Below are 22,328 nucleotides of genomic sequence, written 5' to 3' on the forward strand. Positions count from 1 at the left end.
GTTTCCTAATCTGCAAAATGACCGCAATCTCATAGGGTTATTATGGAGATCAAATGAGGAATTCACATAAAGCACTACAGAAAATATTTAGCATGGAATAAGCACTCAATAATGTTTTCCATTATTATTTCCAATTTTTCTCTCAGCATGTGTTTCACAATCCTTTGTTCATGGCAAGGTGTGTTGTCCACTTTCACCCTACACCTTCTACTGAGCAACTTAGGTTTATCCAGTATCCTCATTAGTACATTTAATCCTTAATGTCACTCACCTTTGAAATGTGCTTATTGGATGGGTGCCACACAGAGCAAGCTCACAATAAATGTTGCTGAGTAGAACTTACTGACTGCCACGGACTTAACTTCATTTGGATGTTGTTTATAGTCTTTCTTTATGCCTCTGCACCCCAGCAGAGTCATAAAGAACCGGAGAGAAGCAGGACCTGAGAACATGAGGCCCAAAGGAGAGCTGTGGGAAGTGAAATACTATATTCAGGGAGACCGTCAGCTCCTTCCCATCTCAGTTCCCTGAATGAAAGCAGGCAGGCTGATACTTCTCAGGTGGGGAATGGAGATATCCCACCTGATCCCTCTCATCAGTTGATAAGCTGGATACCACAAAGTTTATAGTCAGCTTTTTGGTGCTTCACTCTTAAATATGAATGAATAGACAAAGATCAATTGTCGTTTGTAAAAAAAAAAAAAAAAAAAAAGCACTCTTCAAAATGAACAACAGAACCAAAACAATCAGAGGAAAAGAACTTGTAGAAAACAGGAACGATGTAGGGACTAGAAGAGATCATTTTTTAAAGCTTATAATTATTATCTTTTGAGATTAAAGAGAAGATAAGGCCTCCATGAAACAAGAACAAATGCTATAAATTGAGGAACATTCACAGAACAACAAGGACATTTGGAAATAAAAAATATGTAAATATATTTGCAGAAAAACATGGACAAATCTTAAAGATGTGTTAAACACATTAAGTTGGACACGAAAGAATACGTACTATACAATTCCATTTATACAACATTCAAGGACGGACAAAACTAATCTATAGTAACAGAAATCAGAAAGTGTTTGCCTGAGAAGTGGGGAGGACTGACTGGCAAGGGGCACAAGGGAACTTTCTGGACAGACAGAAATGTTTTATATCTTGTTTGGGTGGTATTTATGAGGGTGTATTTAATTATGAAAATTCATTGAGCTGAATATCTAAGAACTGTACACATTATTGTATGTTAATTACATATCAATAACATCATATGGACAAAAATGAAAAGTTCAGTAGAAGAATTAAGCCTCTATATCTAGCCATCAGTTTACAAGAAATGCACAGAAGAGAGGAACATGTTAAATGGCACCACAGGAATGCAGTCAGCAAAATCTGACTGTGGGAAACTACAGTTTGGCCCCTTTTTTTCAACAAAAACTTGCGAGGTGGGGAAGAAAGACAGAGGAGGAGCCTATAAAAGAGATTTAAGAGACAATCATTGTATGAACCACAATACATTGTATGAACCACATTTGATCCAAATTTAAACAAAAGTTTAATGATTGTTTAAATGATTGTATGATTTAAGTTTAAATTTTACTTTTAAAAGTTTATAGGACAGTTGGTATACAAATATGTCCAGATCATATTAAATAATTATTCTTATTTTTTAAATGAGATAATGTTATTGTAGCGCTTTGTTTTGGTGTGTTTTCTAAGTGACCTTATCTTTTAGAGATTCATAGTGAAATATAAATGATGCATGACTAGAACAGTCAGGAGAAGTGGGAAGGGACATAGGTGAGACAATATTGGCCATGTGTGGGTAACTGTTGAAGCCAGGTGAAGACTACTTTGGGTTTATTATTCTACCTCTGATTTGTATATATTTGAAGTTTCCCATAATAAAATACTTTTTTAAAAATAGAAGAATTGGAGAAAAAATAGAGGAAGTCTCCCCCCATGCCCCTCAAAAAGAAATAAGAGATAGAAGTGGACATTAGGAGCAAAAGGTAAGAAACATAAAGGATAATAAGTTCAATATTTCTGAAAAAAAGAGAAGAGACAAAATGGAAGGGAGAAAATGATCAAAGAAATACTATGCGAGGCTGGATGTGGTGGCTCATGCCTGTAATCCCAGCACTTTGAGAGACCAAGGCAGGAGGACCCCAGAACCAGCCTGGGAAGCAGAGAGAGACCCCATCTGTACCAAAAAAAAAAAAAAAAAAAATTAACTAGGCATGGTGGCATGCACCTGTGGTTCCAGCTACTCAGGAGGCTGAAGTGGGAAGATTGCTTGAGCCTGGGAGGTGAAGGCTGCAGTGAGCCACGATTGAACCACTGCACTTCCAACTTGGGTGACAGAGTGAAACTCTCTTTCTCTCGCTCTGACACACACACACACACACACACACACACACACACCACACAAATAGTATGACATAATTTCCCAGCACAGACAGCCACTGGTGTCTGGATTGAGTGGCCAGCTGATAGCCATGATAGCCAGCACCATGGATGAAAAAAGCCCCACATCAAAGTATGTCCTTGAGAAATTTCGTCAGATTGGTGTACTGGACCACAAACCTCACGCACCTTTCTACATTCCCTCTACTGCCTCCTTTTCTGTCCCTCTTGGACAGCTCTCTGTCAGCAGCACATCTAGGCTGGGTTGCCCCTCCACTTTCAGAACTGGATGAAATATCATCCTGTAGGGTATGGAGCCTTATTTCCTGGGCAGCTGCTAATCAACTGGATGACATGTCAGGCAATACAGCTCTTCGGATAATCCTTGAGCAATGGAAACGGGAGATGGGAAGGACTGGGCAGCTGCATCTCCCTCGTCTACTCTCTCCTGTGCTTCCTCCTTGTGTCCCTTCCAGAAGAGTCCCTTGTGCCTGATGAACCAGCAGCCAGCTGGGCATCACATCCCCCTTCCCTCACTCTCCTTTTCCCTTCTGCATATTCTATTATAAAAACTTCCAAGCATACAGCAAAGTTGAAAGAATTTCACACAAGCACCTTTGAAATACCCATTACCTAGAGTTTATCATTGACATTTTAACAGCTTTATTGAGATACGATTTAAGTACCATAAAAACCATTCATTTAAAGTGTACTGGCTGGGCGCAGTGGCTCACGCCTGTAATCCCAGCACTTTGGGAGGCCAAGGAGGATGGATCACTTGAGGTCAGGAGTTTAAGACCAGCCTGGCCAACATGGTGAAACCCTGTCTCTACTTAAAAAAAAAAAAAAAAAAAAAAAGCCGGGCATGGTGGTGCACACCTGTAGTCCCAGCTATTCAGGAGCTGAGGCAGGAGAATCGCTTGAACCCAGGAGGTGGAGGCTGCAGTGAGCCAAGATTGCACCACTGCACTCCAGATGGCGACAGGTGTCTCAAAGGAAAAACAAAAAGTACCGGTTTTTAGTACATTTACAGAGGTGTGCAAACATTACCACAATCGATTTTAAAATATTTTCTTCACCCCCAAAAGAAATCCCATATCCTTTAGCAGTCACTTCCATTACTCTGCACTTCCATCCCCAAGCAACCATTCATCTATTTTCTGTCTCTATGGAATTGCCTATATTAGACACCTCGTATAAATGGAATCATGCAGTATATGTCATTTGTGACTGGCTTCTTCCATTTAGCATGTTTTCAAGGTTCACCCATGTTGAAGCATGTATATCAATACTTCATTCCTTTCTTCCCCATCCTCCCCTCCCCCAAGACAGAGTCTTGCTCTGTCATTCAGGTTGGAGTGCAATGGCGCCATCTCGGCTCACTGCAACCTTTGCCTACCAGGTTCAAGCGATTCTCCTCTCTCAGCCTCCCAAGCAGCTGGGATTACAGGCGCCCCCGGCTATTTTTTGTATTTTTAGTAGAGACGGGTTTTCACCATGTTGACCAGGCTGGTCTCTAACTCCTGACCTCGTGATCTGCCCGCCTCAGCCTCACAAAGTGCTGGGATTACAGGCGTGAGCCACCACTGCCGGCCAGTACTTCATTCCTTTCTATGGCAAATAATATTCCTTGTATATCATTAGCATTTTACTAGATTTGCTTAATCAAATGTCCATCTATCTATCCATCCTCTCTATGCATCCATTTAATCAATCTTACATCTTTTATTTTCGAGTAAACTCACTTCTCTTTTTTCCAAGCCTTTGCACCTTCAGCTTGCACACCTCTCAAATCTATCTCATATCACTATCCTCTGTGCCAAGGAGGCTGGGAGAGATGTTGTCTTTCGTCATCTGGCATTTTGTGATAGAGGGAGGCAAGGGAAAAGGGAGACTGGGAATAGATTTTGCTACCTAAGAATACAGTTTCTCAATCCCATCTCCCCTCCCTCCATGGCATCCCCCAGATCATGTATTCTAGAAACACCAAATTCCTTAAAGCTCCCTGAATACCCTACACTTTTTCTGACTCCATCTCTTGCACATGTTCATTACCTGGATAGCCTTCTAGGTGTTTCCCTCATATTCAGGCCAACTGTGGCTCTTCAGTGAAGTATTCTCAACACACACACACACACTCACACGCACTCACATACATACACACATAACACACACATATACACACACTCACATACACACATATACATACACTCAAATACACACACATACATACACTCACATACACACACATGCACACACACATACACACATGCTCTCATACACATATGCTTACATACACACATGTACATTCACACATATGCTCACACCTACATACACACATACATACGCACGCACACTCACATGCACATACACACAGGCACACATACATACACGTTCACATACACATGCACACATACACACATGCTCTCATACACATATGCTCACGTACACTCACATGCACATACACACACATATACATACTCACACACTCACATATACACATACACACCACACTCACACACACACTCGCACATACACATACACTCACACACACTCATACACTGACACATGTATACACACATACACACACATATACATACACCCACTCACATACACACACATACTCATACACCCACACTCACACACACACACAAACACACACTCATATACACACACAATCACACACACACAATCACATACGTACACATGCACACACCGACCCCGTGGGCCCCTCTGCACGTGCTCCACACTCTATTGAATCAACCTTCTGACTGTCTGTCTCTACCAGTCTCTAAATCCTCAAGGGCGGGGGCCAGGCCTTACAGGTCTCGGTATCCCTGCAACTCATTGCGGGGCATGACTCAACAAATGTTTTCTGCATAATGAATGGAAAACATCTAGTCACCGTCTTCGTGGTTATTTAATTAAAAACATGGCATGCACCAGGTGAGGCCCTGTGATAAACGCCTGGATTTGGAGACAAAGATGAGTAAGACTGTATCCTGGGCCTCAGAGGTGCCTACAGGACTCTGGTCTGGACAAATGCAAAACTGGACAAGATGCCAGGGCAACAGATGTAAACCGGGACTGTCCCAAGCAAACCGGAACATATGGTCACCCAAATTATACACCAGCTTCTCTGAAAACAGCAGTGCCATGCTGACTCATGCACACCCGTTAGACCCTAGTCACTTCCAGAACTTTCTTGTTCAGGCCAATCACTCTTCATCAGTACTTGGATTGTTTATGTTTTTTCGTTGTTGTGAACCATGTGGAAATTATCCATGAAATTTTATATTTCTAAAGCCTTACATTAAAAAATACTTAAGCAACTAGAAATAAAACACCTAATGCACAGCTCAACACTTCCTAATGTTTTCTTCATAGAGACAGGGTCTCACTAAGTTACCCAGGCTGGAGTGCTGTGGTTTGCCTATCGCACCACAGCCTCGAACTCCTTCAATGAAGGATCCTCCCATTTCAGCCTTCTGAGTACCTGGGACTACAGGCATACACCACTGCACCCAACTTTTCCAACCTTTCCTGAAGTACTGAAATGCATAGTTGTAATCAGTGGGTGACAATCATTACATATATAAATTTCTTGGTATTAACAATAGACTCTGTTTATCATCTTATTGATGGACCTTTGGGTGTTTCCAGCTTGTGACCATTCTGAATTAATGAAGTTATGAACATCTCAATATAGATTCCTTTTTCTTTCTTCTGAGTCTCTTTGAGGTACATACTCCAAAGTTAGATAATCTGGTTGAAAGACAGGAACAGTTTGTTACTTTTTGTTTCCCATTGCTCTCTGTCATATTGCTTTCCGAAAAGTCCGAGTCGGCCAGGCACAGTGGCTCACACCTGTAATCCCAGCACTTTGGGAGGCTGAGGTGGGAGGATCACTTGAGGTCAGGGGTTCAAGACCAGCCTGGCCAATATGGTGAAACCCCATCTCCACGAAAAATACAAAAATTAGCCAGGTGCGGTGGTGGGCGCCTATAATCCCAGCTACCTGGGAGGCTGAGGCAGGAGAATGGCTTGAATCTGGGAGGTAGAGGTTGCAGTGAGCTGAGATCAGGACACTGCACTCCAGCCTGGGTGACACAGCGAGACTCCATCTCAAAACAAAAAAAAAATCTGAAGTAAATATATACCTTAAAATTGCAAGGTGTGTTGCAGATTTCATTAAATATTTGTTGAGTAAATACATGAATTAAAATCAATGCAGCCGTAAAAAGACAAATATTGCATGATTCCACTTATATGAGGCACCTAGAGTAGTCAAATTCATAGAGAGAGAAAGTAAAATGGTGGTTGCCTGGGGTTGAGGGGAGAAGGAATGGCAAGTTGTTTAATGAGTGTAAATTATCAGTTTTACAAGATGAGTAGTTCTGGAGATTGGTTGCACAACAGTGAGAATGTACTTAACACTACTGAACTTACACTGCAAAATGATTTAGATAGTAAATTTTATGTGTAATTTATCATACATACAAGCATATATAAATTTATATGTATTATATATAGAAATAAGTATGTATGTATATATAGTGAATATGTATATATATTTAATCTAATGATCATTTGGCATACATTGTCAGTAGAAGTGTGCCTGTAATACATAGTCATGCATGTAAAATGAAATTTCATGTGTGTGCGGAATTTCCTCAATTAAAATGACAGTGTTAATTATTCAGTGCAGAGACAGGCAGGCAGAAGTGTGTGTGATGTTAATGTTATTACATGGCACATAGAATAAGAAACATCATAGACTAGACAATATATGAACATTTAATATTAGTAATAAAGTGCTCAACCTTAAAAAAATCATATGCATCTAATTTTCTATTATCTGTGAACTTTAAGAAAGGCAAAGCTTAGGGGATCTTACAGACATCCACTTGAACTTTTCATCTTAAAGATGAGGTGATGAGCCTAAGAGAGGTAACAGATTTTCCCACATCAAGAGCAGCTACGGCTTCCCTTTTCTTGATGACCTTAGCCACCAACTCTATCTCATTGGCCAAAATGAATCTCATGGCCTCCCCTGGCTGCACCCAAAGCTGCTGGGAAAGCAGCAAAAGGAATAGGTTAGACACATTGCCACTCCAAACAAATAGGGTTCCCTGAACAAGGGAAGAAAAGGAGAATATGTATTAGGTAGGCAGTCAGCAGTGTCTGCTGCACTCACCTTATTGTCTTTGTTCTGTGTTGTCTTGTTTTTTGTTTGGGATGTTACAGGCTGGAACCAATGGTTACATGGCTCCTGAGATCCTAATGGAAAAGGTAAGTTATTCCTATCCTGTGGACTGGTTTGCCATGGGATGCAGCATTTATGAAATGGTTGCTGGACGAACACCATTCAAAGATTACAAGGAAAAGGTCAGTAAAGAGGATCTAAAGCAAAGAACTCTGCAAGACGAGGTCAAATTCCAGCATGATAACTTCACAGAGGAAGCAAAAGATATTTGCAGGCTCTTCTTGGCTAAGAAACCAGAGCAACGCTTAGGAAGCAGGTAAACTAGCATGTAACAGAGAGGATTGCTGACACCAGTATTGTCCACAGGGATTGGGAGAATACTTTTGATTTGTGGCAACATCTTGGAATTAAGTATTATGATTTTCCTATTTTTACTTGCATATTATATGGTTAAATATTTCTAATACTTTCAAACACTATGAGCACTTTCTGTGGAACGATCTCCAAGATGTATTTTAAGGTGGAAAAGTGAGGTGCAAAACAGCTTGTGTTAAAAAAAAGAAAAAAGAATACATAATTCAAATGGTTATATAGAATATTTGAAAGAATTTATAGGATTGGTTATGTCAGATGAAGGGAAATTGGGGGCTGGGGATGGGGATGCAAATAAGAATTTTCACTGTATCACCTTAGTTTCTTTTGCATCTTGAACCATGTTGAGTAAATAAATGTATTAAAATCACATGCAGTCATAAAACAAAACAAATATTGCATGATTCCACTTACATAAGGTACCTAGAGTAGTCAAATTCATAGAGACAGAAAGTAGAAGTCAGGGCAGGGTGGCTCATGCCTGTAATCCCAGCACTTTGGGAGGCCGAGGCAGGTGGATCACAAGGTCAGGAGTTCAAGACCAGCCTGGCCAAGACAGTGAAACCCCGTCTCTAATAAAACTACAAAAATTAGCCAGGCATGGTGGCAGGTGCCTATAATCCCAACTACTCGGGAGGCTGAGGCAGGAGAATCGCTTGAGCCCAGGCGGCAGAGGTTGCAGTGAGCTGAGATCGAGCCACTGTACTCCAGCCTGGGTGACAGAGCGAGACTCCATCTCAAAAAAGAAGAAAGTAAGTAGAACGGCAGTTTCCTGGGGTTAAGGGGAGGAGAAATGGGAATTGTTTAATGAGTATAAATTATCTGTTTTACAAAATGAAGAGTTCTGGTTGCACAACGACGTAGTGTGAAGGTACTTAACACTGTTACATACATTATCTATTCAAAAATAATTCAAACAGGCTGGGCACAATGGCTCACACCTGTGAGCCAGGTATGGTGGCTCACGCCAGCACTTTGGGAGGTAGAGGTGGCGGATTACCTGAGGTCAGGAGTTTAAGACCAGCCTGGCCAACATACAGTGAAACCCCATGTCTACTAAAAGTACAAAAAATTAGCCAGGAGTGGTGGCAGCCGCCTGTAATCCCAGATAATCGGGAGGTCGAGGCACGAGAATCACTTGAACCCAGGAGGCAGAGGTTGCAGTGAGCCGATATTGCACCACTGCACTCCAGCCTGGGCAACAGAGCAAGACTCTGTCTCAAAATAATAAAAATAATAATAATGGTAATAATAATTAAAATAAAAACATAAAACTACCAGTACTGATAGTCATAGCTCTGGAAAATTCTGTTCCTTTCAAATGTCTCCCGTAGCATATCATCAGTCCTTCAAAAAATATTTACATGAGCACAAATGATGTTGCCAGCTGTTAAAATTGAAGCCAAGTTTTATGGTTTATGATATAATAATAAGATTAAGCTATTTTAGAAGGCCGGGCGCAGTGGTTCATGCCTGTAATCTTAAAACTTTGGAAGGCCAAGGTGGGAGGATCACTTGAGTCCAGGAGTTCAAGACCAGCCTAAGCAACATAGAGAGACCCTGCCTCTACGGATAATAAAAATATTAGCCAGGTGTAGGAATGCATGCCTGTAGTCCCAGCTACTCAAGAGGCTGAGGTGGGAGGATCACTTGAGCCCAGGAGCTCAAGGCTGCAGTGAGCTATGATCATGCCACTGTACTCCAGCATGGATGACAGAGCAAGACCCTGTCTCTAAAAAAAAGATTCTATAGAAGAAAAAAAGAAGTAAAAGTTGGCCTGTGAAAAGACCCTTGGCATTGAGTGACTATGTTGTGTAGGGAGAAAATCAAGAGCTTTAGATTCACAATAGATTCAAGTCCCAGTTCTGCTATAGACTGGTTATTTTACCTCAAGCAATTGAATTGCTTTCCTTGAATCTCAATATCCTCATATATAAAATGAGGAGATTGTGGGTATTATGGTTAATTTTATGTGTCAACTCGGTTAGGCCACAGTACTCAGATATTTGGCCAAATATTATTGAGATATTTCTGGGCAGATTTTTAGATGAGATTAACATTTAAATCAGTAGACTTTGAGTAAAGTAGATGACTGTCCATAACGTGGATAGGCTTGATTCAATCAGTTGAAAGCCTTAATAAGAAAAGACTGACTTACCCAGAAGAAATGGGAATTCTGCCAGCAAACCACCTTTGGGGTCAAACTGCGATCCTTCCCTGGGTTTCCAGTGTGCTAAACTACCCTGCAGACTTTGGATTTACAAAGCCCTAAATGAAATCTCTCTCTCTCTTTCTCTCTCTCTCTCTGTCTCCCCTTCTCTTTCTCTCTCTCCCCATCCCTCCTTCCCTTCCTCTCTCTCCCTCTCTCTTTCTCTCCTTCTCAGAGAGATTTATATGTGTACACTCACACATTGTCAGGGAGGAAACACATTCTCTACCCTCTTACCCTCTTACATTCAGTTATTGGAGACTTACAAATTATTATTATTAGCTTTTGAGACAGAGTCTCACTCTGCTGCCCAGGCTGGAGTGCAATGGCATAATCTTGGCTCACTGCAATCTCAGCCTCCCAGGTTCAAGCAATTCTTCTTCCTTGGCCTCCCGAGTAGCTGGGATTACAGGCACCCACAACCACACCCAGCTAATTTTTGTATTTTTAGTAGAGACAGGGTTTCACCATGTTGGCCGGGATAGTCTCGATCCCACATGCTTCACACACAATTCCGTTGACCAGAACTCATCCTCGGATCCTGCCTACGAGTGAGGGGGCTGACTAGTGTCTTCTGCGTGCCCAGGAGTGAGAATCAAATAGGATATGGTGACCACTGACAATCACTAACAATCTCTACCCTCATGGTCTTCAGTGAGTATCCGAGGGTGCGGGAGCAGTGGCTGAGTCAGGAGGAAAGTCTCTTTAGATGACTTCCCCGAAGGGAAAAACACCCACTTGGATGCCTCGATTCCCACGTTTGATTTAAAATCTATCTTGGCTGGGCGCGGTGGCTCACGCCTGTAACCCCAGCACTTTGGGAGGCCGAGGTGGGTGGATCACCTGAGGTCAGGAGTTCAAGAACAACTTGGCCAACATGATGAAACCCCGTCTCTACTAAAAATACAAAAAATTAGCCAGGTGCGGTGGCGGGTGCCTGTAATCCCAGCTACTCAGGAGGCTGAGGCAGGGGAATCGCTTGAGCCTGGGAGGCGGAGGTTGAAGTGAGCCAAGATCACGCCACTGTTCACCAGCCTGGGCAACAAGAGCAAAACTCTGTCTCAGGAAAAAATTTAAAAAATAAAAATAAAATAAAATAAATCTTAATACTCTATAAGCAGACTTTGGATTTACAAAATGAAATATTAACAAACTTCATGAAAATGCAACCTTAAAGCACTGTAAACACCACTTTAAAGCATACTAAACACTGGTCACTGCCTGAAGCTGCTTCCTCAAGCAAAGCCTTTCTAATAAAGCATCTGTTGTTGTGACTGTTTTGAATAAGACTGTTTACAACATTAGAGAAAAGGCATATAAAAAACAGCTGTTCAGTGAAACAGAAAATCTTGCAACATTTTTTTTTCTTACAGCCTCTATAACTGCAGAATCTTCCAACATTTTTATTTCAACTCTTTATATTTTTAAAAAATTTAATCAAATGAGATCACGTTGGATTAATGTAGTGGGCATCCTCCAACCCAAGGCAAATGCCTCGACAGCATGTTACACAGCGGAGTTCAAATGCTCCCTCCCTGTTGCCTTCTTAAGCATTTGAAATGAATTAAGAACCCTTCTCCTTTAGACATCACTGAAAAGGATTACCTTCTTTGCCTTTATGGGTCTGGGAGTTAATTTTGCAGAGAAGCCAAAAGCTTTTCTGAGCATCTCCAGGGGCTCCAGATGGAATCAACTACAGGGTCTTCCAATGAAATAAATGGTGAAGACCACTTAGGTTTCTGCAGGTTTTATTCTGGTGAGCCAGTGCAGCAGAACAAGAGCAAATAATCGTGAAAGTCTCTGACTTAAGTGCTTCTCCAACACACAATTTCATGCCAATACCTACTGTTCTTGGCAGACCAAATTCCCTTGTGGGCCTCATGTATGGGCAGGTGGTATCTTTGCTTCATTGACTATTATAAGAAAATCCATTGTAATCTCTGTGTGGGGTTCCATAATACGAGAGCCTCTGTTAATGCTCTGAAATATATTCCACTCCAATGAGCAGAAGTCCTCCCTGCAGCTGCCACTTTGGCTGTTACAAAAGATAATGCCTCCAGCAACAGCCTCTCCTATTTGTTCAAAGTGCACCGCACAATGATGGGCCAAAAGAGCCCTGCACAGAACTGCCAGGGAAAGATGCAAGAGTGAAATAATCAGCCTGCTCTTTTAATGACAGACCTGTGGTGGGAGTTGCTAGTGCAAGAGATCAAAGACATCATCTTTGTGGTGGCCCAGCCACAAGAACAAGGAATGGAGATGGGAAAGCCCAGTCTTCACTGGTAGCAGCAGCACCCACAGACATTTCTTGGGAAAAGGTATACAAGGCATGAATCCTGCCCTCCAGGGGATTGTCGTTGGGTTATTGAAGAACATAAAGGAAACCTCAAAGTGACCCATGGTTTCCTTGTCTTTTATAATTAGTTGCAAAAGGGCTGCAGTCAGCCACCACTGATGGACAAACCAAGGCTCCCTGGGCGTGGTGGGCTTGAGATGCTATGTGAGAACTGTTCATCCTGATGTAAAGACTGGTCTGGCAAGTCTCCCAAGGTTACCAAGCTCCTGGGCAGTCTCCATTTACTGCTTAGACTGAGTTTTTAAGGGCCCTTTTGACCCCTGGTACGGTGTGTTCAATTCATGTCTGCCAGTGGTCATGGAAGCGATGCAAGTACCTTCCCTGTGGCACCTACTCCCATTCCAATGCCTTCATTCTCTTTTGAGACATGCAGGTCTGGGGCTCATTCCTGATCTATTTGGATGGCATTCTAGCTCTATCCTTCTGCCACATTTAAAAATCTGATACCTTTAAAAGGTGAATGTTTCTGTGTAAATTATACCTCAATAAACCTGACTTTTAAAAAATCTCTCTTTTTTTTTTTTTTGAGACAGAGTCTTGCTCTGTCACCTAGGCTGGACTGCAATAGCCCGATCTCGGCTCACTGCAACCTTTGCCTCCCAGGTTGAAGCAATTCTCTTCCCTCAGCCTCCCAAGTAACTGGGATTATAGGCATGTGCCACCACGCCTGACTAATTTTTGTATTTTTCAGTAGAGACAGGGTTTCACCATGTTGGCCAGTCTGGTCTCAAACTCCTGGCCTCAGGAGATCTACCCACTTCGGCCCCCCAAAGTGCTGGGATTACAGGTGTGAGCCACTGTGCCTGGCCTAAATATCTATTTTTGAAGCTTACATGTATCTCAGTAACTCTCCCTCAAGGCTCTTAACCTACAAGATGTAAACCATGCAGACACTGGGGCAGTCGGTTCTGGTAGATGGCAAGCCTGCATTTTCTTTCTTTCAGTTGGTGGAGACTTGGTAGAGACTTTGGGAGAAAAGACACCCCTTGTAGCACCTTTGATCCAGGTCTCCATACACAGTGGGAAAAGTCCACGAAGTTCCAGATAGACCTTTCTGGAAGTGGGTAGGGCTGGGTCACAGAACAAGAACCCAAGGAATCACTGGATCATCAGATGCCTCCAATTAAGTTTCTCTTCTCAGAATAAAATTTAATTATAAATTTTCCTTTGAAAAAGTCACCTATTTACTGTGGCTTCCTCAGATGCACAGTTATTCATGAATACAGAAGCACATAAGGAGTCAAAAATACAGGAGTTAGAGACAGGGCTGTTGTACTGGTTGAATGTAATAATATAATGAAGAGCTGAATGTTGTATTAACTGAGAGTAGGCCCTGAATAAATGTCAGTTATCCTCATTCTTGTTATTAGTTGTGCCATTATTGGATATTGCCTTTAGTCATCTTGCTGGGCAGAGTCTGTTGTCGTTATCATCTGACATAGTGGGGAATCTCCGAAGGGAATATATGGGGCAAACTCTCAATCCTTTCCCAAAAAGCTTTTTGATATCTTGAATGGAAAATGTAAAGGATGGACCATTAATATGATTAATTTCTATTAAGGTTAACTTATGGCAGAAATTGACTTTTTTTAAAAGGAAGACATTTCTTTAAAAAAAAATCTTTTATTTTAGATTCAGGGAGTATATGTGCAGGTTTGTTACAAAGACATATTGTGTAATGCTGAGGTTTTGGATGCAATTGAATCTACCACCCAAGTAGTGAGCACAATACTCAATAGATAGTTTTTCAACCCTTGCCCCACCCCCAAAACATCTAGTAGTCCCCCGTGTCTATTGTTCCCATCTTTACGTTCATGTTTACCCAATGTTTAGCTCCCACTTATAAGTGAGAACATGCGGTACTTGGTTTTCTGTTTCTATGTTAGTTCACTTAGGAAAATGGTCTCCAGCTGCTTCTATGTTGCTGAAAAGAACATGGTTTTGTTCCTTTTTATGACTGCACATTATTCCATATTGTGTATATACCACATTTTCTTTATTCAATCCACCATTTATGGACTCCTTAGTTGATTCCATGTCTTTGCTATTGTGAATGGTGCTGTGATGAACATATGAGTGTATGTCTTTTTGGTAGAACAATTTATTTCCCTTTGGGTATATACCAGTAATAGTATTGCTGGGTCAAATGGTAGTTCTATTTTTAGTTCTTTGAGAAATCTCCAAACTGCTTTCCAGAATGGCTGAACTAATTTACCTTCCCATCAACAGTGTGTAAGCATTCCCTTTTCTGTGCAGCCCCTCCAATATGTTTTTGTTTGGTTGGTTGGTTTGTTGGTTGGTTGGTATTTTTTCGTTTGTTTTTTGTTTGTTTTTGAGACGGAATCTCATTCTGTCACCCAGGCTGGAGTGCAGTGGCACGACCTCAGCTCACTGCAATCTCCGCCTCCTGGATTCAAGCAATTCTCCTGCCTCAGCCTCCTGAGTAGCTAGGACTACAGGCACACGCCGCCACACCTGTCTAATTTTTTGTATTTTAGTAGATATGGGGTTTCACCATGTTGCCCAGGCTGGTCTTGAACTCCTGAGCTCAAGCAATCTGCCTACCTTGGTCTCCCAAGGTGCTAGGATTACAGGTGTGAGCCACCGTGCCTGGCTGTTTTTTTGTTTGTTTGTTTGTTTTGTTACTTCTTAGTAATAGCTATTCGGACGGGTGTGAGATGGTATCTTATTGTGGTTTTAATTTACTTTTATCTGATGATCAGTGATAATGAGCATTTTTTGATATATTTGTTGGCCACTTGTATGTAGAAGATGTTTCTCAATCAGACCAGGAAATCTATCCACATTTTTTTTTGTTTGTTTTTTTGAGACAGAGTCTGACTCTGTCACCCAGGCTGGAATGAGCTCACTGCAAGCTCTGCCTCCCGGGTTCATGCCATTCTCCTGCCTCAGCCTCCCCAGTAGCTGGGACTACAGGCGTCCGCCACCACACCCGGCTAATTTTTTGTATTTTTAGTAGAGACAGGGTTTCACGGTGTTAGCCAGGATGGTCTCGATCTCCTGACCTCGTGATCCGCCCACCTCGGCCTCCCAAAGTGCTGGGATTACAGGCATGAGCCACCGCATCTGGCTATTCACATTTTTTAGAGGAAAAAAAAAATTTTGAATCTGATGCCACAAAACAGCCCACTTTTTATTTTGTTAAAACCTAGATTTGGCCAGGCACAGTGGCTCAAGCCTGTAATCCCAGCACTTTGGGAGGCTGAGACGGGTGGATCACAAGGTCAGGAGATCGAGACCATCCTGGCTAACCCGGTGAAACCCCGTCTCTACTAAAAAATACAAAAAACTAGCTGGGCGAGGTGGCGGGCGCCTGTAATCCCAGCTACTCGGAGGCTGAGGCAGGAAAATGGCGTAAACCCGGGAGGCGGAGCTTGCAGTGAGCTGAGATCCGGCCACTGCACTCCCGCCTGGGCCACAGAGCGAGACTCCATCTCAAAAAAAAAAAAAAAAAAAACCTAGATTTAAGAGTAACTAAGAGGAGTATGGTAGGCAGCCCCTAAGATGGCTCCCAATGATCCCCACATCCTGGCATTCATACCCATGTATGATCCCTTTACCTTAAGTGTGGTCTTCCTTCAATAAGAAATAGAATATGGCAGAAGTGATGAGATGTCACTTCTAAGATTAGATTATTAAAAAAACTATGGCTTCTATTTTGAGCATTCTGTGTGTGTGTGTGTGTGTGTGTGTGTGTGTCTGTGTGTGATCACTGACCTTGGGAAAGCCAGCTGCAATGTTTTAAAGCAGCCCTGTGAAGGCTCATGTGATAAGGGATGGAGGCTTGCAATAACCACATGAGTGAGCTTGGAAGCAAATCCCCCAGCCTCAGCTGAGCCTTCAGATGAGACCACAGTCTCAGCCAGCAGCTTTACTGCAACCTCAGAAGAGACTGTGAGACAGAGACACCCAGTTAAGCCATGTCCAGATTCTTGACCCTCAGAAGCCGTGAGATAATAAATGTTTGTTGTTTTAAGGCACTAAATTTTGGAGCAATTTGTTACACAGCAATAGATAACTAATATTAATAATAGAGGTTACACAGTTGGGAACATGCTTTTTTCTTTAGATACTGGAATAATTTCTAGCATAGAGATGGAGGGTTTGATAATAATAATCATAGTGTTGAATACTAAATTTATGCTAATTCCTACTACTGCAAATTGCTAATGGATTTTTTTAAGTCTTTAAAGAAATAACACCAAGATTATTGTGGCAGTTGGGGAGGTAAGTGGGGCTTCTGGAAATCATATCATATTACCAATAAAGAGATACGAGTGCCGCCTTTTAAAATGGGAGTGGTGGTTGTGTGGGACAGAGATATGCTTAACTTGTTCTGTGTGACCCTGAAAAGGCAATGACTGGAAGCTGCAGGCAAGCAGGTGTGGTTCTACAGAACTTTCCTAGTATTTCCTTGAAACACCAAGAATAAAAGTCATGTCCAAAGCTTCACTATTTAAAAATTGCATCTACAGGTGAAAGCTGTCTACAAATAATGAGAGTGCTGTCTATTTATATGGGAATTTGGGGTGATTTCAAAAGCTATTATTTTTCAGTTATTCTTTATGTTATTATATTGTCTTTGCAATTAAAATAAAATGTAAGAAAAGAATGCTACACACTTTGTATTGTTAGAACGTGTCCCATTTTGGTTTGTTAACTCTGTCTCAGGCTGATGTCTCCTTTCTTCACAGAGAAAAGTCTGATGATCCCAGGAAACATCATTTCTTTAAAACGATCAACTTTCCTCGCCTAGAAGCCGGCCTAATTGAACCCCCATTTGTGCCAGACCCTTCAGTGGTTTATGCCAAAGACATCGGTGAAATTGATGATTTCTCTGAGGTTCGGGGGGTGGAATTTGATGACAAAGATAAGCAGTTCTTCAAAAACTTTGCAACAGGTGCTGTTCCTATAGCATGGCAGGAAGAAATTATAGAAACGGGACTGTTTGAGGAACTGAATGACCCCAACAGACCTACGGGTTGTGGGGAGGGTAATTCATCCAAGTCTGGCGTGTGTTTGTTACTGTAAATTGCTCTCTTTACCGGACAGGTGGCAGGAGTCTCGGCTGACATAATCCTCGAATGTTCCCAACACGTGGAAATCTGTGGAATGAGGGATAATCAGTTAGGAGGGCGACATCGCGACCACAAAACAATTCAAAGGACAGGCAAGCTCACTACTAGGACACATTTTATTTTCTTTCTCTTTCTTTTTTCATAAAGATGAGTAAAGTCTCAGTTTTCACTGAGGGCTGGGAAAAGGAACACTCAGGTTTATTTTGATAAACTGAAAGCATCAGCCTTTTACCATCGTGTCCCTGTGTATTACGCAAAGTCCTAGGAACAGAGAATGGAACTTTGTGGTGTGCCCAGAAAATGAGCATTTGCAGTTCTTAGTAAATAATCATTTTAGTTTTTCTTTGTTTAGATCTTTTTTTCCCTTCATCTTTCTCCTGCTTCTATACTTATAAAAAGGATTTTGAAGCTGGAAACAAATGTTCCTGACATTCTCCCTCTAAAAAGGAGTGGGTTACAATATTTTGGCAATGTTTTAGATCACAGAATAATTTTCAATTTCACTGACAGTTTCTTTCACAATTTTTTGGAAACAATTTACTATCATCATATTGAAGCATTTTAAATGTAAACATCCATGAGGTCTGTGAAGTAAAGCATTCTGTAAAGTTAGTTGAGTCCTTTAAGTAATATGGTAAACTCGTACTACCATATGCCATCGGTTCCCAAACTCTGCTGAACTTTGGAATCATCTAGGGATCTTTTAAAAAATGAATGCCTGACTCCCATCCACAGACATTCGGATCCCCACTCCCAGCTATGGGAACAGCTTGACCATTTAGAATTTCAGAAGCTCCCCAAGTGAGTCTACTGTGCAGCAGTTTGGCAGGCACTGCCATGCACATGTGAATGTTATTACATTCGATCTTATTTTGGTTGCTCAAAACTTCAATCATACATTTTGATGGCAACTTTTCAAATGTCCCCAAAGCATGTCATTTTAGCAATTGCAGTATAAATGAAACAAGACAATCTATTCATCTTAGAGCTTCTCTTGTCCTTGCACACTTTAGTTTCTCACACATATCTTGGGAGCTTGGTCTCTTGGCTATTTCAAAGCCTGAAGGAGACCTATGGGCTTAGAAATTGAGTTGAACAGGCCAGGTGCAGTGGCTCATGTCTGTAATCCCAGCACTTTGGGAGGCCGAGGCGGATGGATCACGAGGTCAAGAGTTCAAGACCAGCCTGGCCAACATGGTGTAAACCCCGTCTCTACTAAAAATACAAACATTAGCCCGGTGTGGTGGTGTGCATCTGGAATCCCAGCTACTCGGGAACCTGAGGCAGGAGAATTGCTTGGACCCAGGAAGCGGAGGTTGTAGTGAGCCAAGATTGCGTGCCATTGCACTCCAGCCTGGGCAACAAGAGCAAGACTCTTGTCTCAAAAAGAAAAAAAAAAAAAAAGAAAGAAAGAAAAGAAATTGAATTGAAAAAATAGTAGCCCTCATTTCAAGTGGCTGCCCAGCCAGCACTGTATGGTAGAATTAGCACTTCTCAAAAGCACAGCCGAGGTGAGAATTCTACAGCTGCGAAAAAATATTTGGGATACAAATATAAAGCTGGGTGATATTTTTTAAAAGGATGTGTGTGTGCATAATAAAATCTAAATTTATCCCAGTGGTAAAAAAACCTGGCTGAAGTCAATTAAAAAGTTTTGTCCCTTGAGTTAGGGATTCGAAAACTGCAAAAGTGTCGGTCAAAAAAATGTTGGTTAATGGGAATCCAGCTAACAGTAATACTCATCTACAAGACAGCATTAACCATACCTGGAACAAGTTAAGAAGAAGCCCTCTGACAGTTGAGGCCTAGGCGTGCACCTGTGGCTCACTTTCCCACTCCCCTTCCATCCTCAGCATGCTCCCTAATGCTCCAAATCCTAACCTAGGATGCTTAGAGTTCTGTGTCACCAAAGCAGGATACAAGTATGCCCAGGAGATTTTCTTTTTTTTTTTCCTGAGGTAAGAAAGTAAATTAAAGTTTGGTTAAGTTTTGAACAAGTCCCTTTTAACAAAAAACCGATTGGTGATTAACAGAAATCCAATTAACCAGAGCACTCCAATGGTAGAGTTCTCAGGATTGGGCTTTATAGACATTTAAAAACAACATAGTGTTTATTTGTTGATTATGCCTTAAAGCTGGCAGAGGGACAAATGCAAACTAATAATTAAAGATAAATATCTCAGTTTTAAAAAGGACAAAAAAATTGGAGAGATAAAAAAATAAAAATGTCTTGTTGCATTGGTTCCTTAGTGTGAATTGCCTCTGCTTTCAATAAGGTTTAAATGGAAATCTGTTTTATGTCTTAGAACTAACTCAGGAAAATAATTGAATAAGTAGTTGTATTAATCCATTCTCACACTGCTGTAAAGAAATACCTGAGGCCAGGATTGGCGGCTCATGCTTGCAATCCCAGCACTTTGGGAGTCCAAGGCAGGCAGATCACCTGAGGTCAGGAGTTCGAGACCAGCCTGGCCAACATGGTGAAACCGTGTCTCCACTAAAAATATAAAAATTAGCCAGGTGTGGTGGTGTGTGCCTGTAATCCCAGCTACTAGGAAGGCTGAGACAGGAGGATTGCTTCAACTTGGGAGGAGGAGGTTGCAGTGAGCCAAGATTGTACCCACTGGACTCCAGCCTGGGTGACAGGGCAAGACTGTCTCAAAAAAAAAAAAAAATTCCTAAAACTGGGTAATTTATAAAGAAAAGAGGTTTAATTGGCTCACAGTCCCACAGGCTATACAGGAAGCATGGCTGGGGAGGCCTCAGGAAACTTACAGTCATGGCGAAAGGCAAAGGGGAAGCAGTCATGTCTTACATGGCCGCAGAACGGAGAAGGTGGGGACAAAGGCCACACACTTTTAAACAACTGGATCTCGTGAGAACTCACTCATTATCATGAGAACAGCAAGGGGGGGAATCTGCCCCCATGATCCAATCACCTTCTACCAGGCCCCTCGTCCAACATTGGGGATTACAATTCTACATGAGATTTGGGTGGAGACACAGACCCAAACCATAGCAGTAGTCAATAATTATAAAAATAGTAAATAAAAATCACCAAGTAATTGTGTCTTGAGATCTAATTATACACTGTGTGGCACTGGGGACACCATAGAGAAAAGACAACCATGTAAGAAAGGTAGTGTGGTATGGAATACAGAATGTAGGTTCCTGTTGTGTTAATATTCACATTTTAAATCAGGAAATGGAAGCTCATAGAGATTTTGTACCTCAAGTCCCACAGCTTCACAGGATTGTTGTGAAGACCAGAAATCATCTATATGAAGCCAGTAGTGCATGACTTGCACACAGTAGGGGCATAATCTGTTGAAGACTGTGGCCAGTAACAGTGGGTTGAGAGGGAATGATCAGGGGACAAAACCACTAAGGCCTGAACCAAGATGCCTTAATGAAAAGTTCTACAGGAAATAAGAGAAGAAAGAGATCTGGGTCCCTGGAAGTGCTTGGGAAGGAAAATTTTTGTACAAAATAAAAGAAAAATCTAAGTAGAATGAGTGGGGAAGTTAGAGTCCGAGGCTGCTCCCAGGCCTCTCTGTCATATGTGGGCTCCCATCTGGATCAAGTCTGAGTGCAGGAGGGTCGCCATGACATAGGCAGGTGAGGGGCAGGCCTGACACAGGAGGTTAAATGTTGGAGGGTAGAGAAATGCAAAGGGATAGGTGCAGGGTGTTGTGGAGGTTAAGGAAAGATTTAAATCAGATGCAGCCAGATGCCTCATCAAAGGAAGGATGTAATTTTTGAAAAGACATGATGCTGGACCAGGCATGGTGGCTCATGCCTGTAATCCCAGCACTCTGGGAGGCTGAGGCGGGTGGATCATGAGGTCAGGAGTTCAAGACCAGCCTGGCCAACATGCTGAAACCCCGTCTCTACTAAAAATACAGCAAAATTAACTGGGTGTGGTGGCGGGCACCTGTAATCCCAGCTACTTGGGAGGCTGAGGCAGAGAATTGCTGGAACCTGGGAGGTGGAGGTTGCAGTGAGCCAAGATGACACCACTGCACTACAGCCTGGGCGACAAGAGAGGGACTCCATCTCAAAAAAAAGAAAAAGAAAAAGAAAAGACATGATGCTTGCTTATTTTTTAAAAGTTAAAATGACCTTATATTTTAATAGAAAAGCTCATTAAACATAATGAAATATCGGGGGAAATAAACACATATCTGAGTTAAATATTTATACAAAGAAGAACCAGGGAGAAGTCATTTTTTTTCTTCCAGTTTATCAGGGATTATTTTGAATGTTTGTTTCTCAAATGAGGAGATGGAGTTAATAAACTGCTGGAAGGGGCTGAGAACAGCTGTGAAAGGCAGAAAAGATGAATGATGTTTTTACAGGAAATAGTATGAAGTTATTGATTTTACCTTTGCAAGCCACAAAGCATTAAAAATTGTTCCCAATTTTTAATTTTTATTTTTAATTTTTTTAGATATGGGGTCTCACTATGTTGCCCAGACAGGTCTTTTGAACTCCTGGCTTCAAGTGATCCTTCCGCCTCAACCTCCCAAAGTGCTGGGATTACAGGTGTGAGACACTGCACCCAGCCTCAACTTTTTGTTTTAAATATAATTTTTTTTTTTGAGACAGAACTTTGCTCTTGTTGCCCAGGCTGGCGTGCAATGGTACAATCTCGGCCCACTGCAACTTCCACCTCCCAGGTTCAA

The 22,328-nt window shown here is 41.8% G+C and overlaps 1 protein-coding gene across 1 annotated transcript in view; it reads left to right on the plus strand.

The window, feature by feature from the left end:
• Positions 1–18,976, plus strand: part of LOC105469988 (G protein-coupled receptor kinase 7) — a 40,483-nt gene extending 21,507 nt beyond the window's left edge. Inside the window, exons 3-4 of the mRNA XM_011721653.2 lie at positions 7,649–7,923; positions 17,260–18,976. Of these exons, the coding sequence (XP_011719955.1) occupies positions 7,649–7,923; positions 17,260–17,596 (612 nt within the window). The 3' untranslated portion in view covers positions 17,597–18,976. The remainder of the gene's footprint in view (positions 1–7,648; positions 7,924–17,259) is intronic.
• Positions 18,977–22,328: the final 3,352 nt, after the last annotated feature.

The sequence above is a fragment of the Macaca nemestrina genome, chromosome 2 (genome assembly GCF_043159975.1).
Source record: "Macaca nemestrina isolate mMacNem1 chromosome 2, mMacNem.hap1, whole genome shotgun sequence".
Classification (NCBI taxonomy): domain Eukaryota; kingdom Metazoa; phylum Chordata; class Mammalia; order Primates; family Cercopithecidae; genus Macaca; species Macaca nemestrina.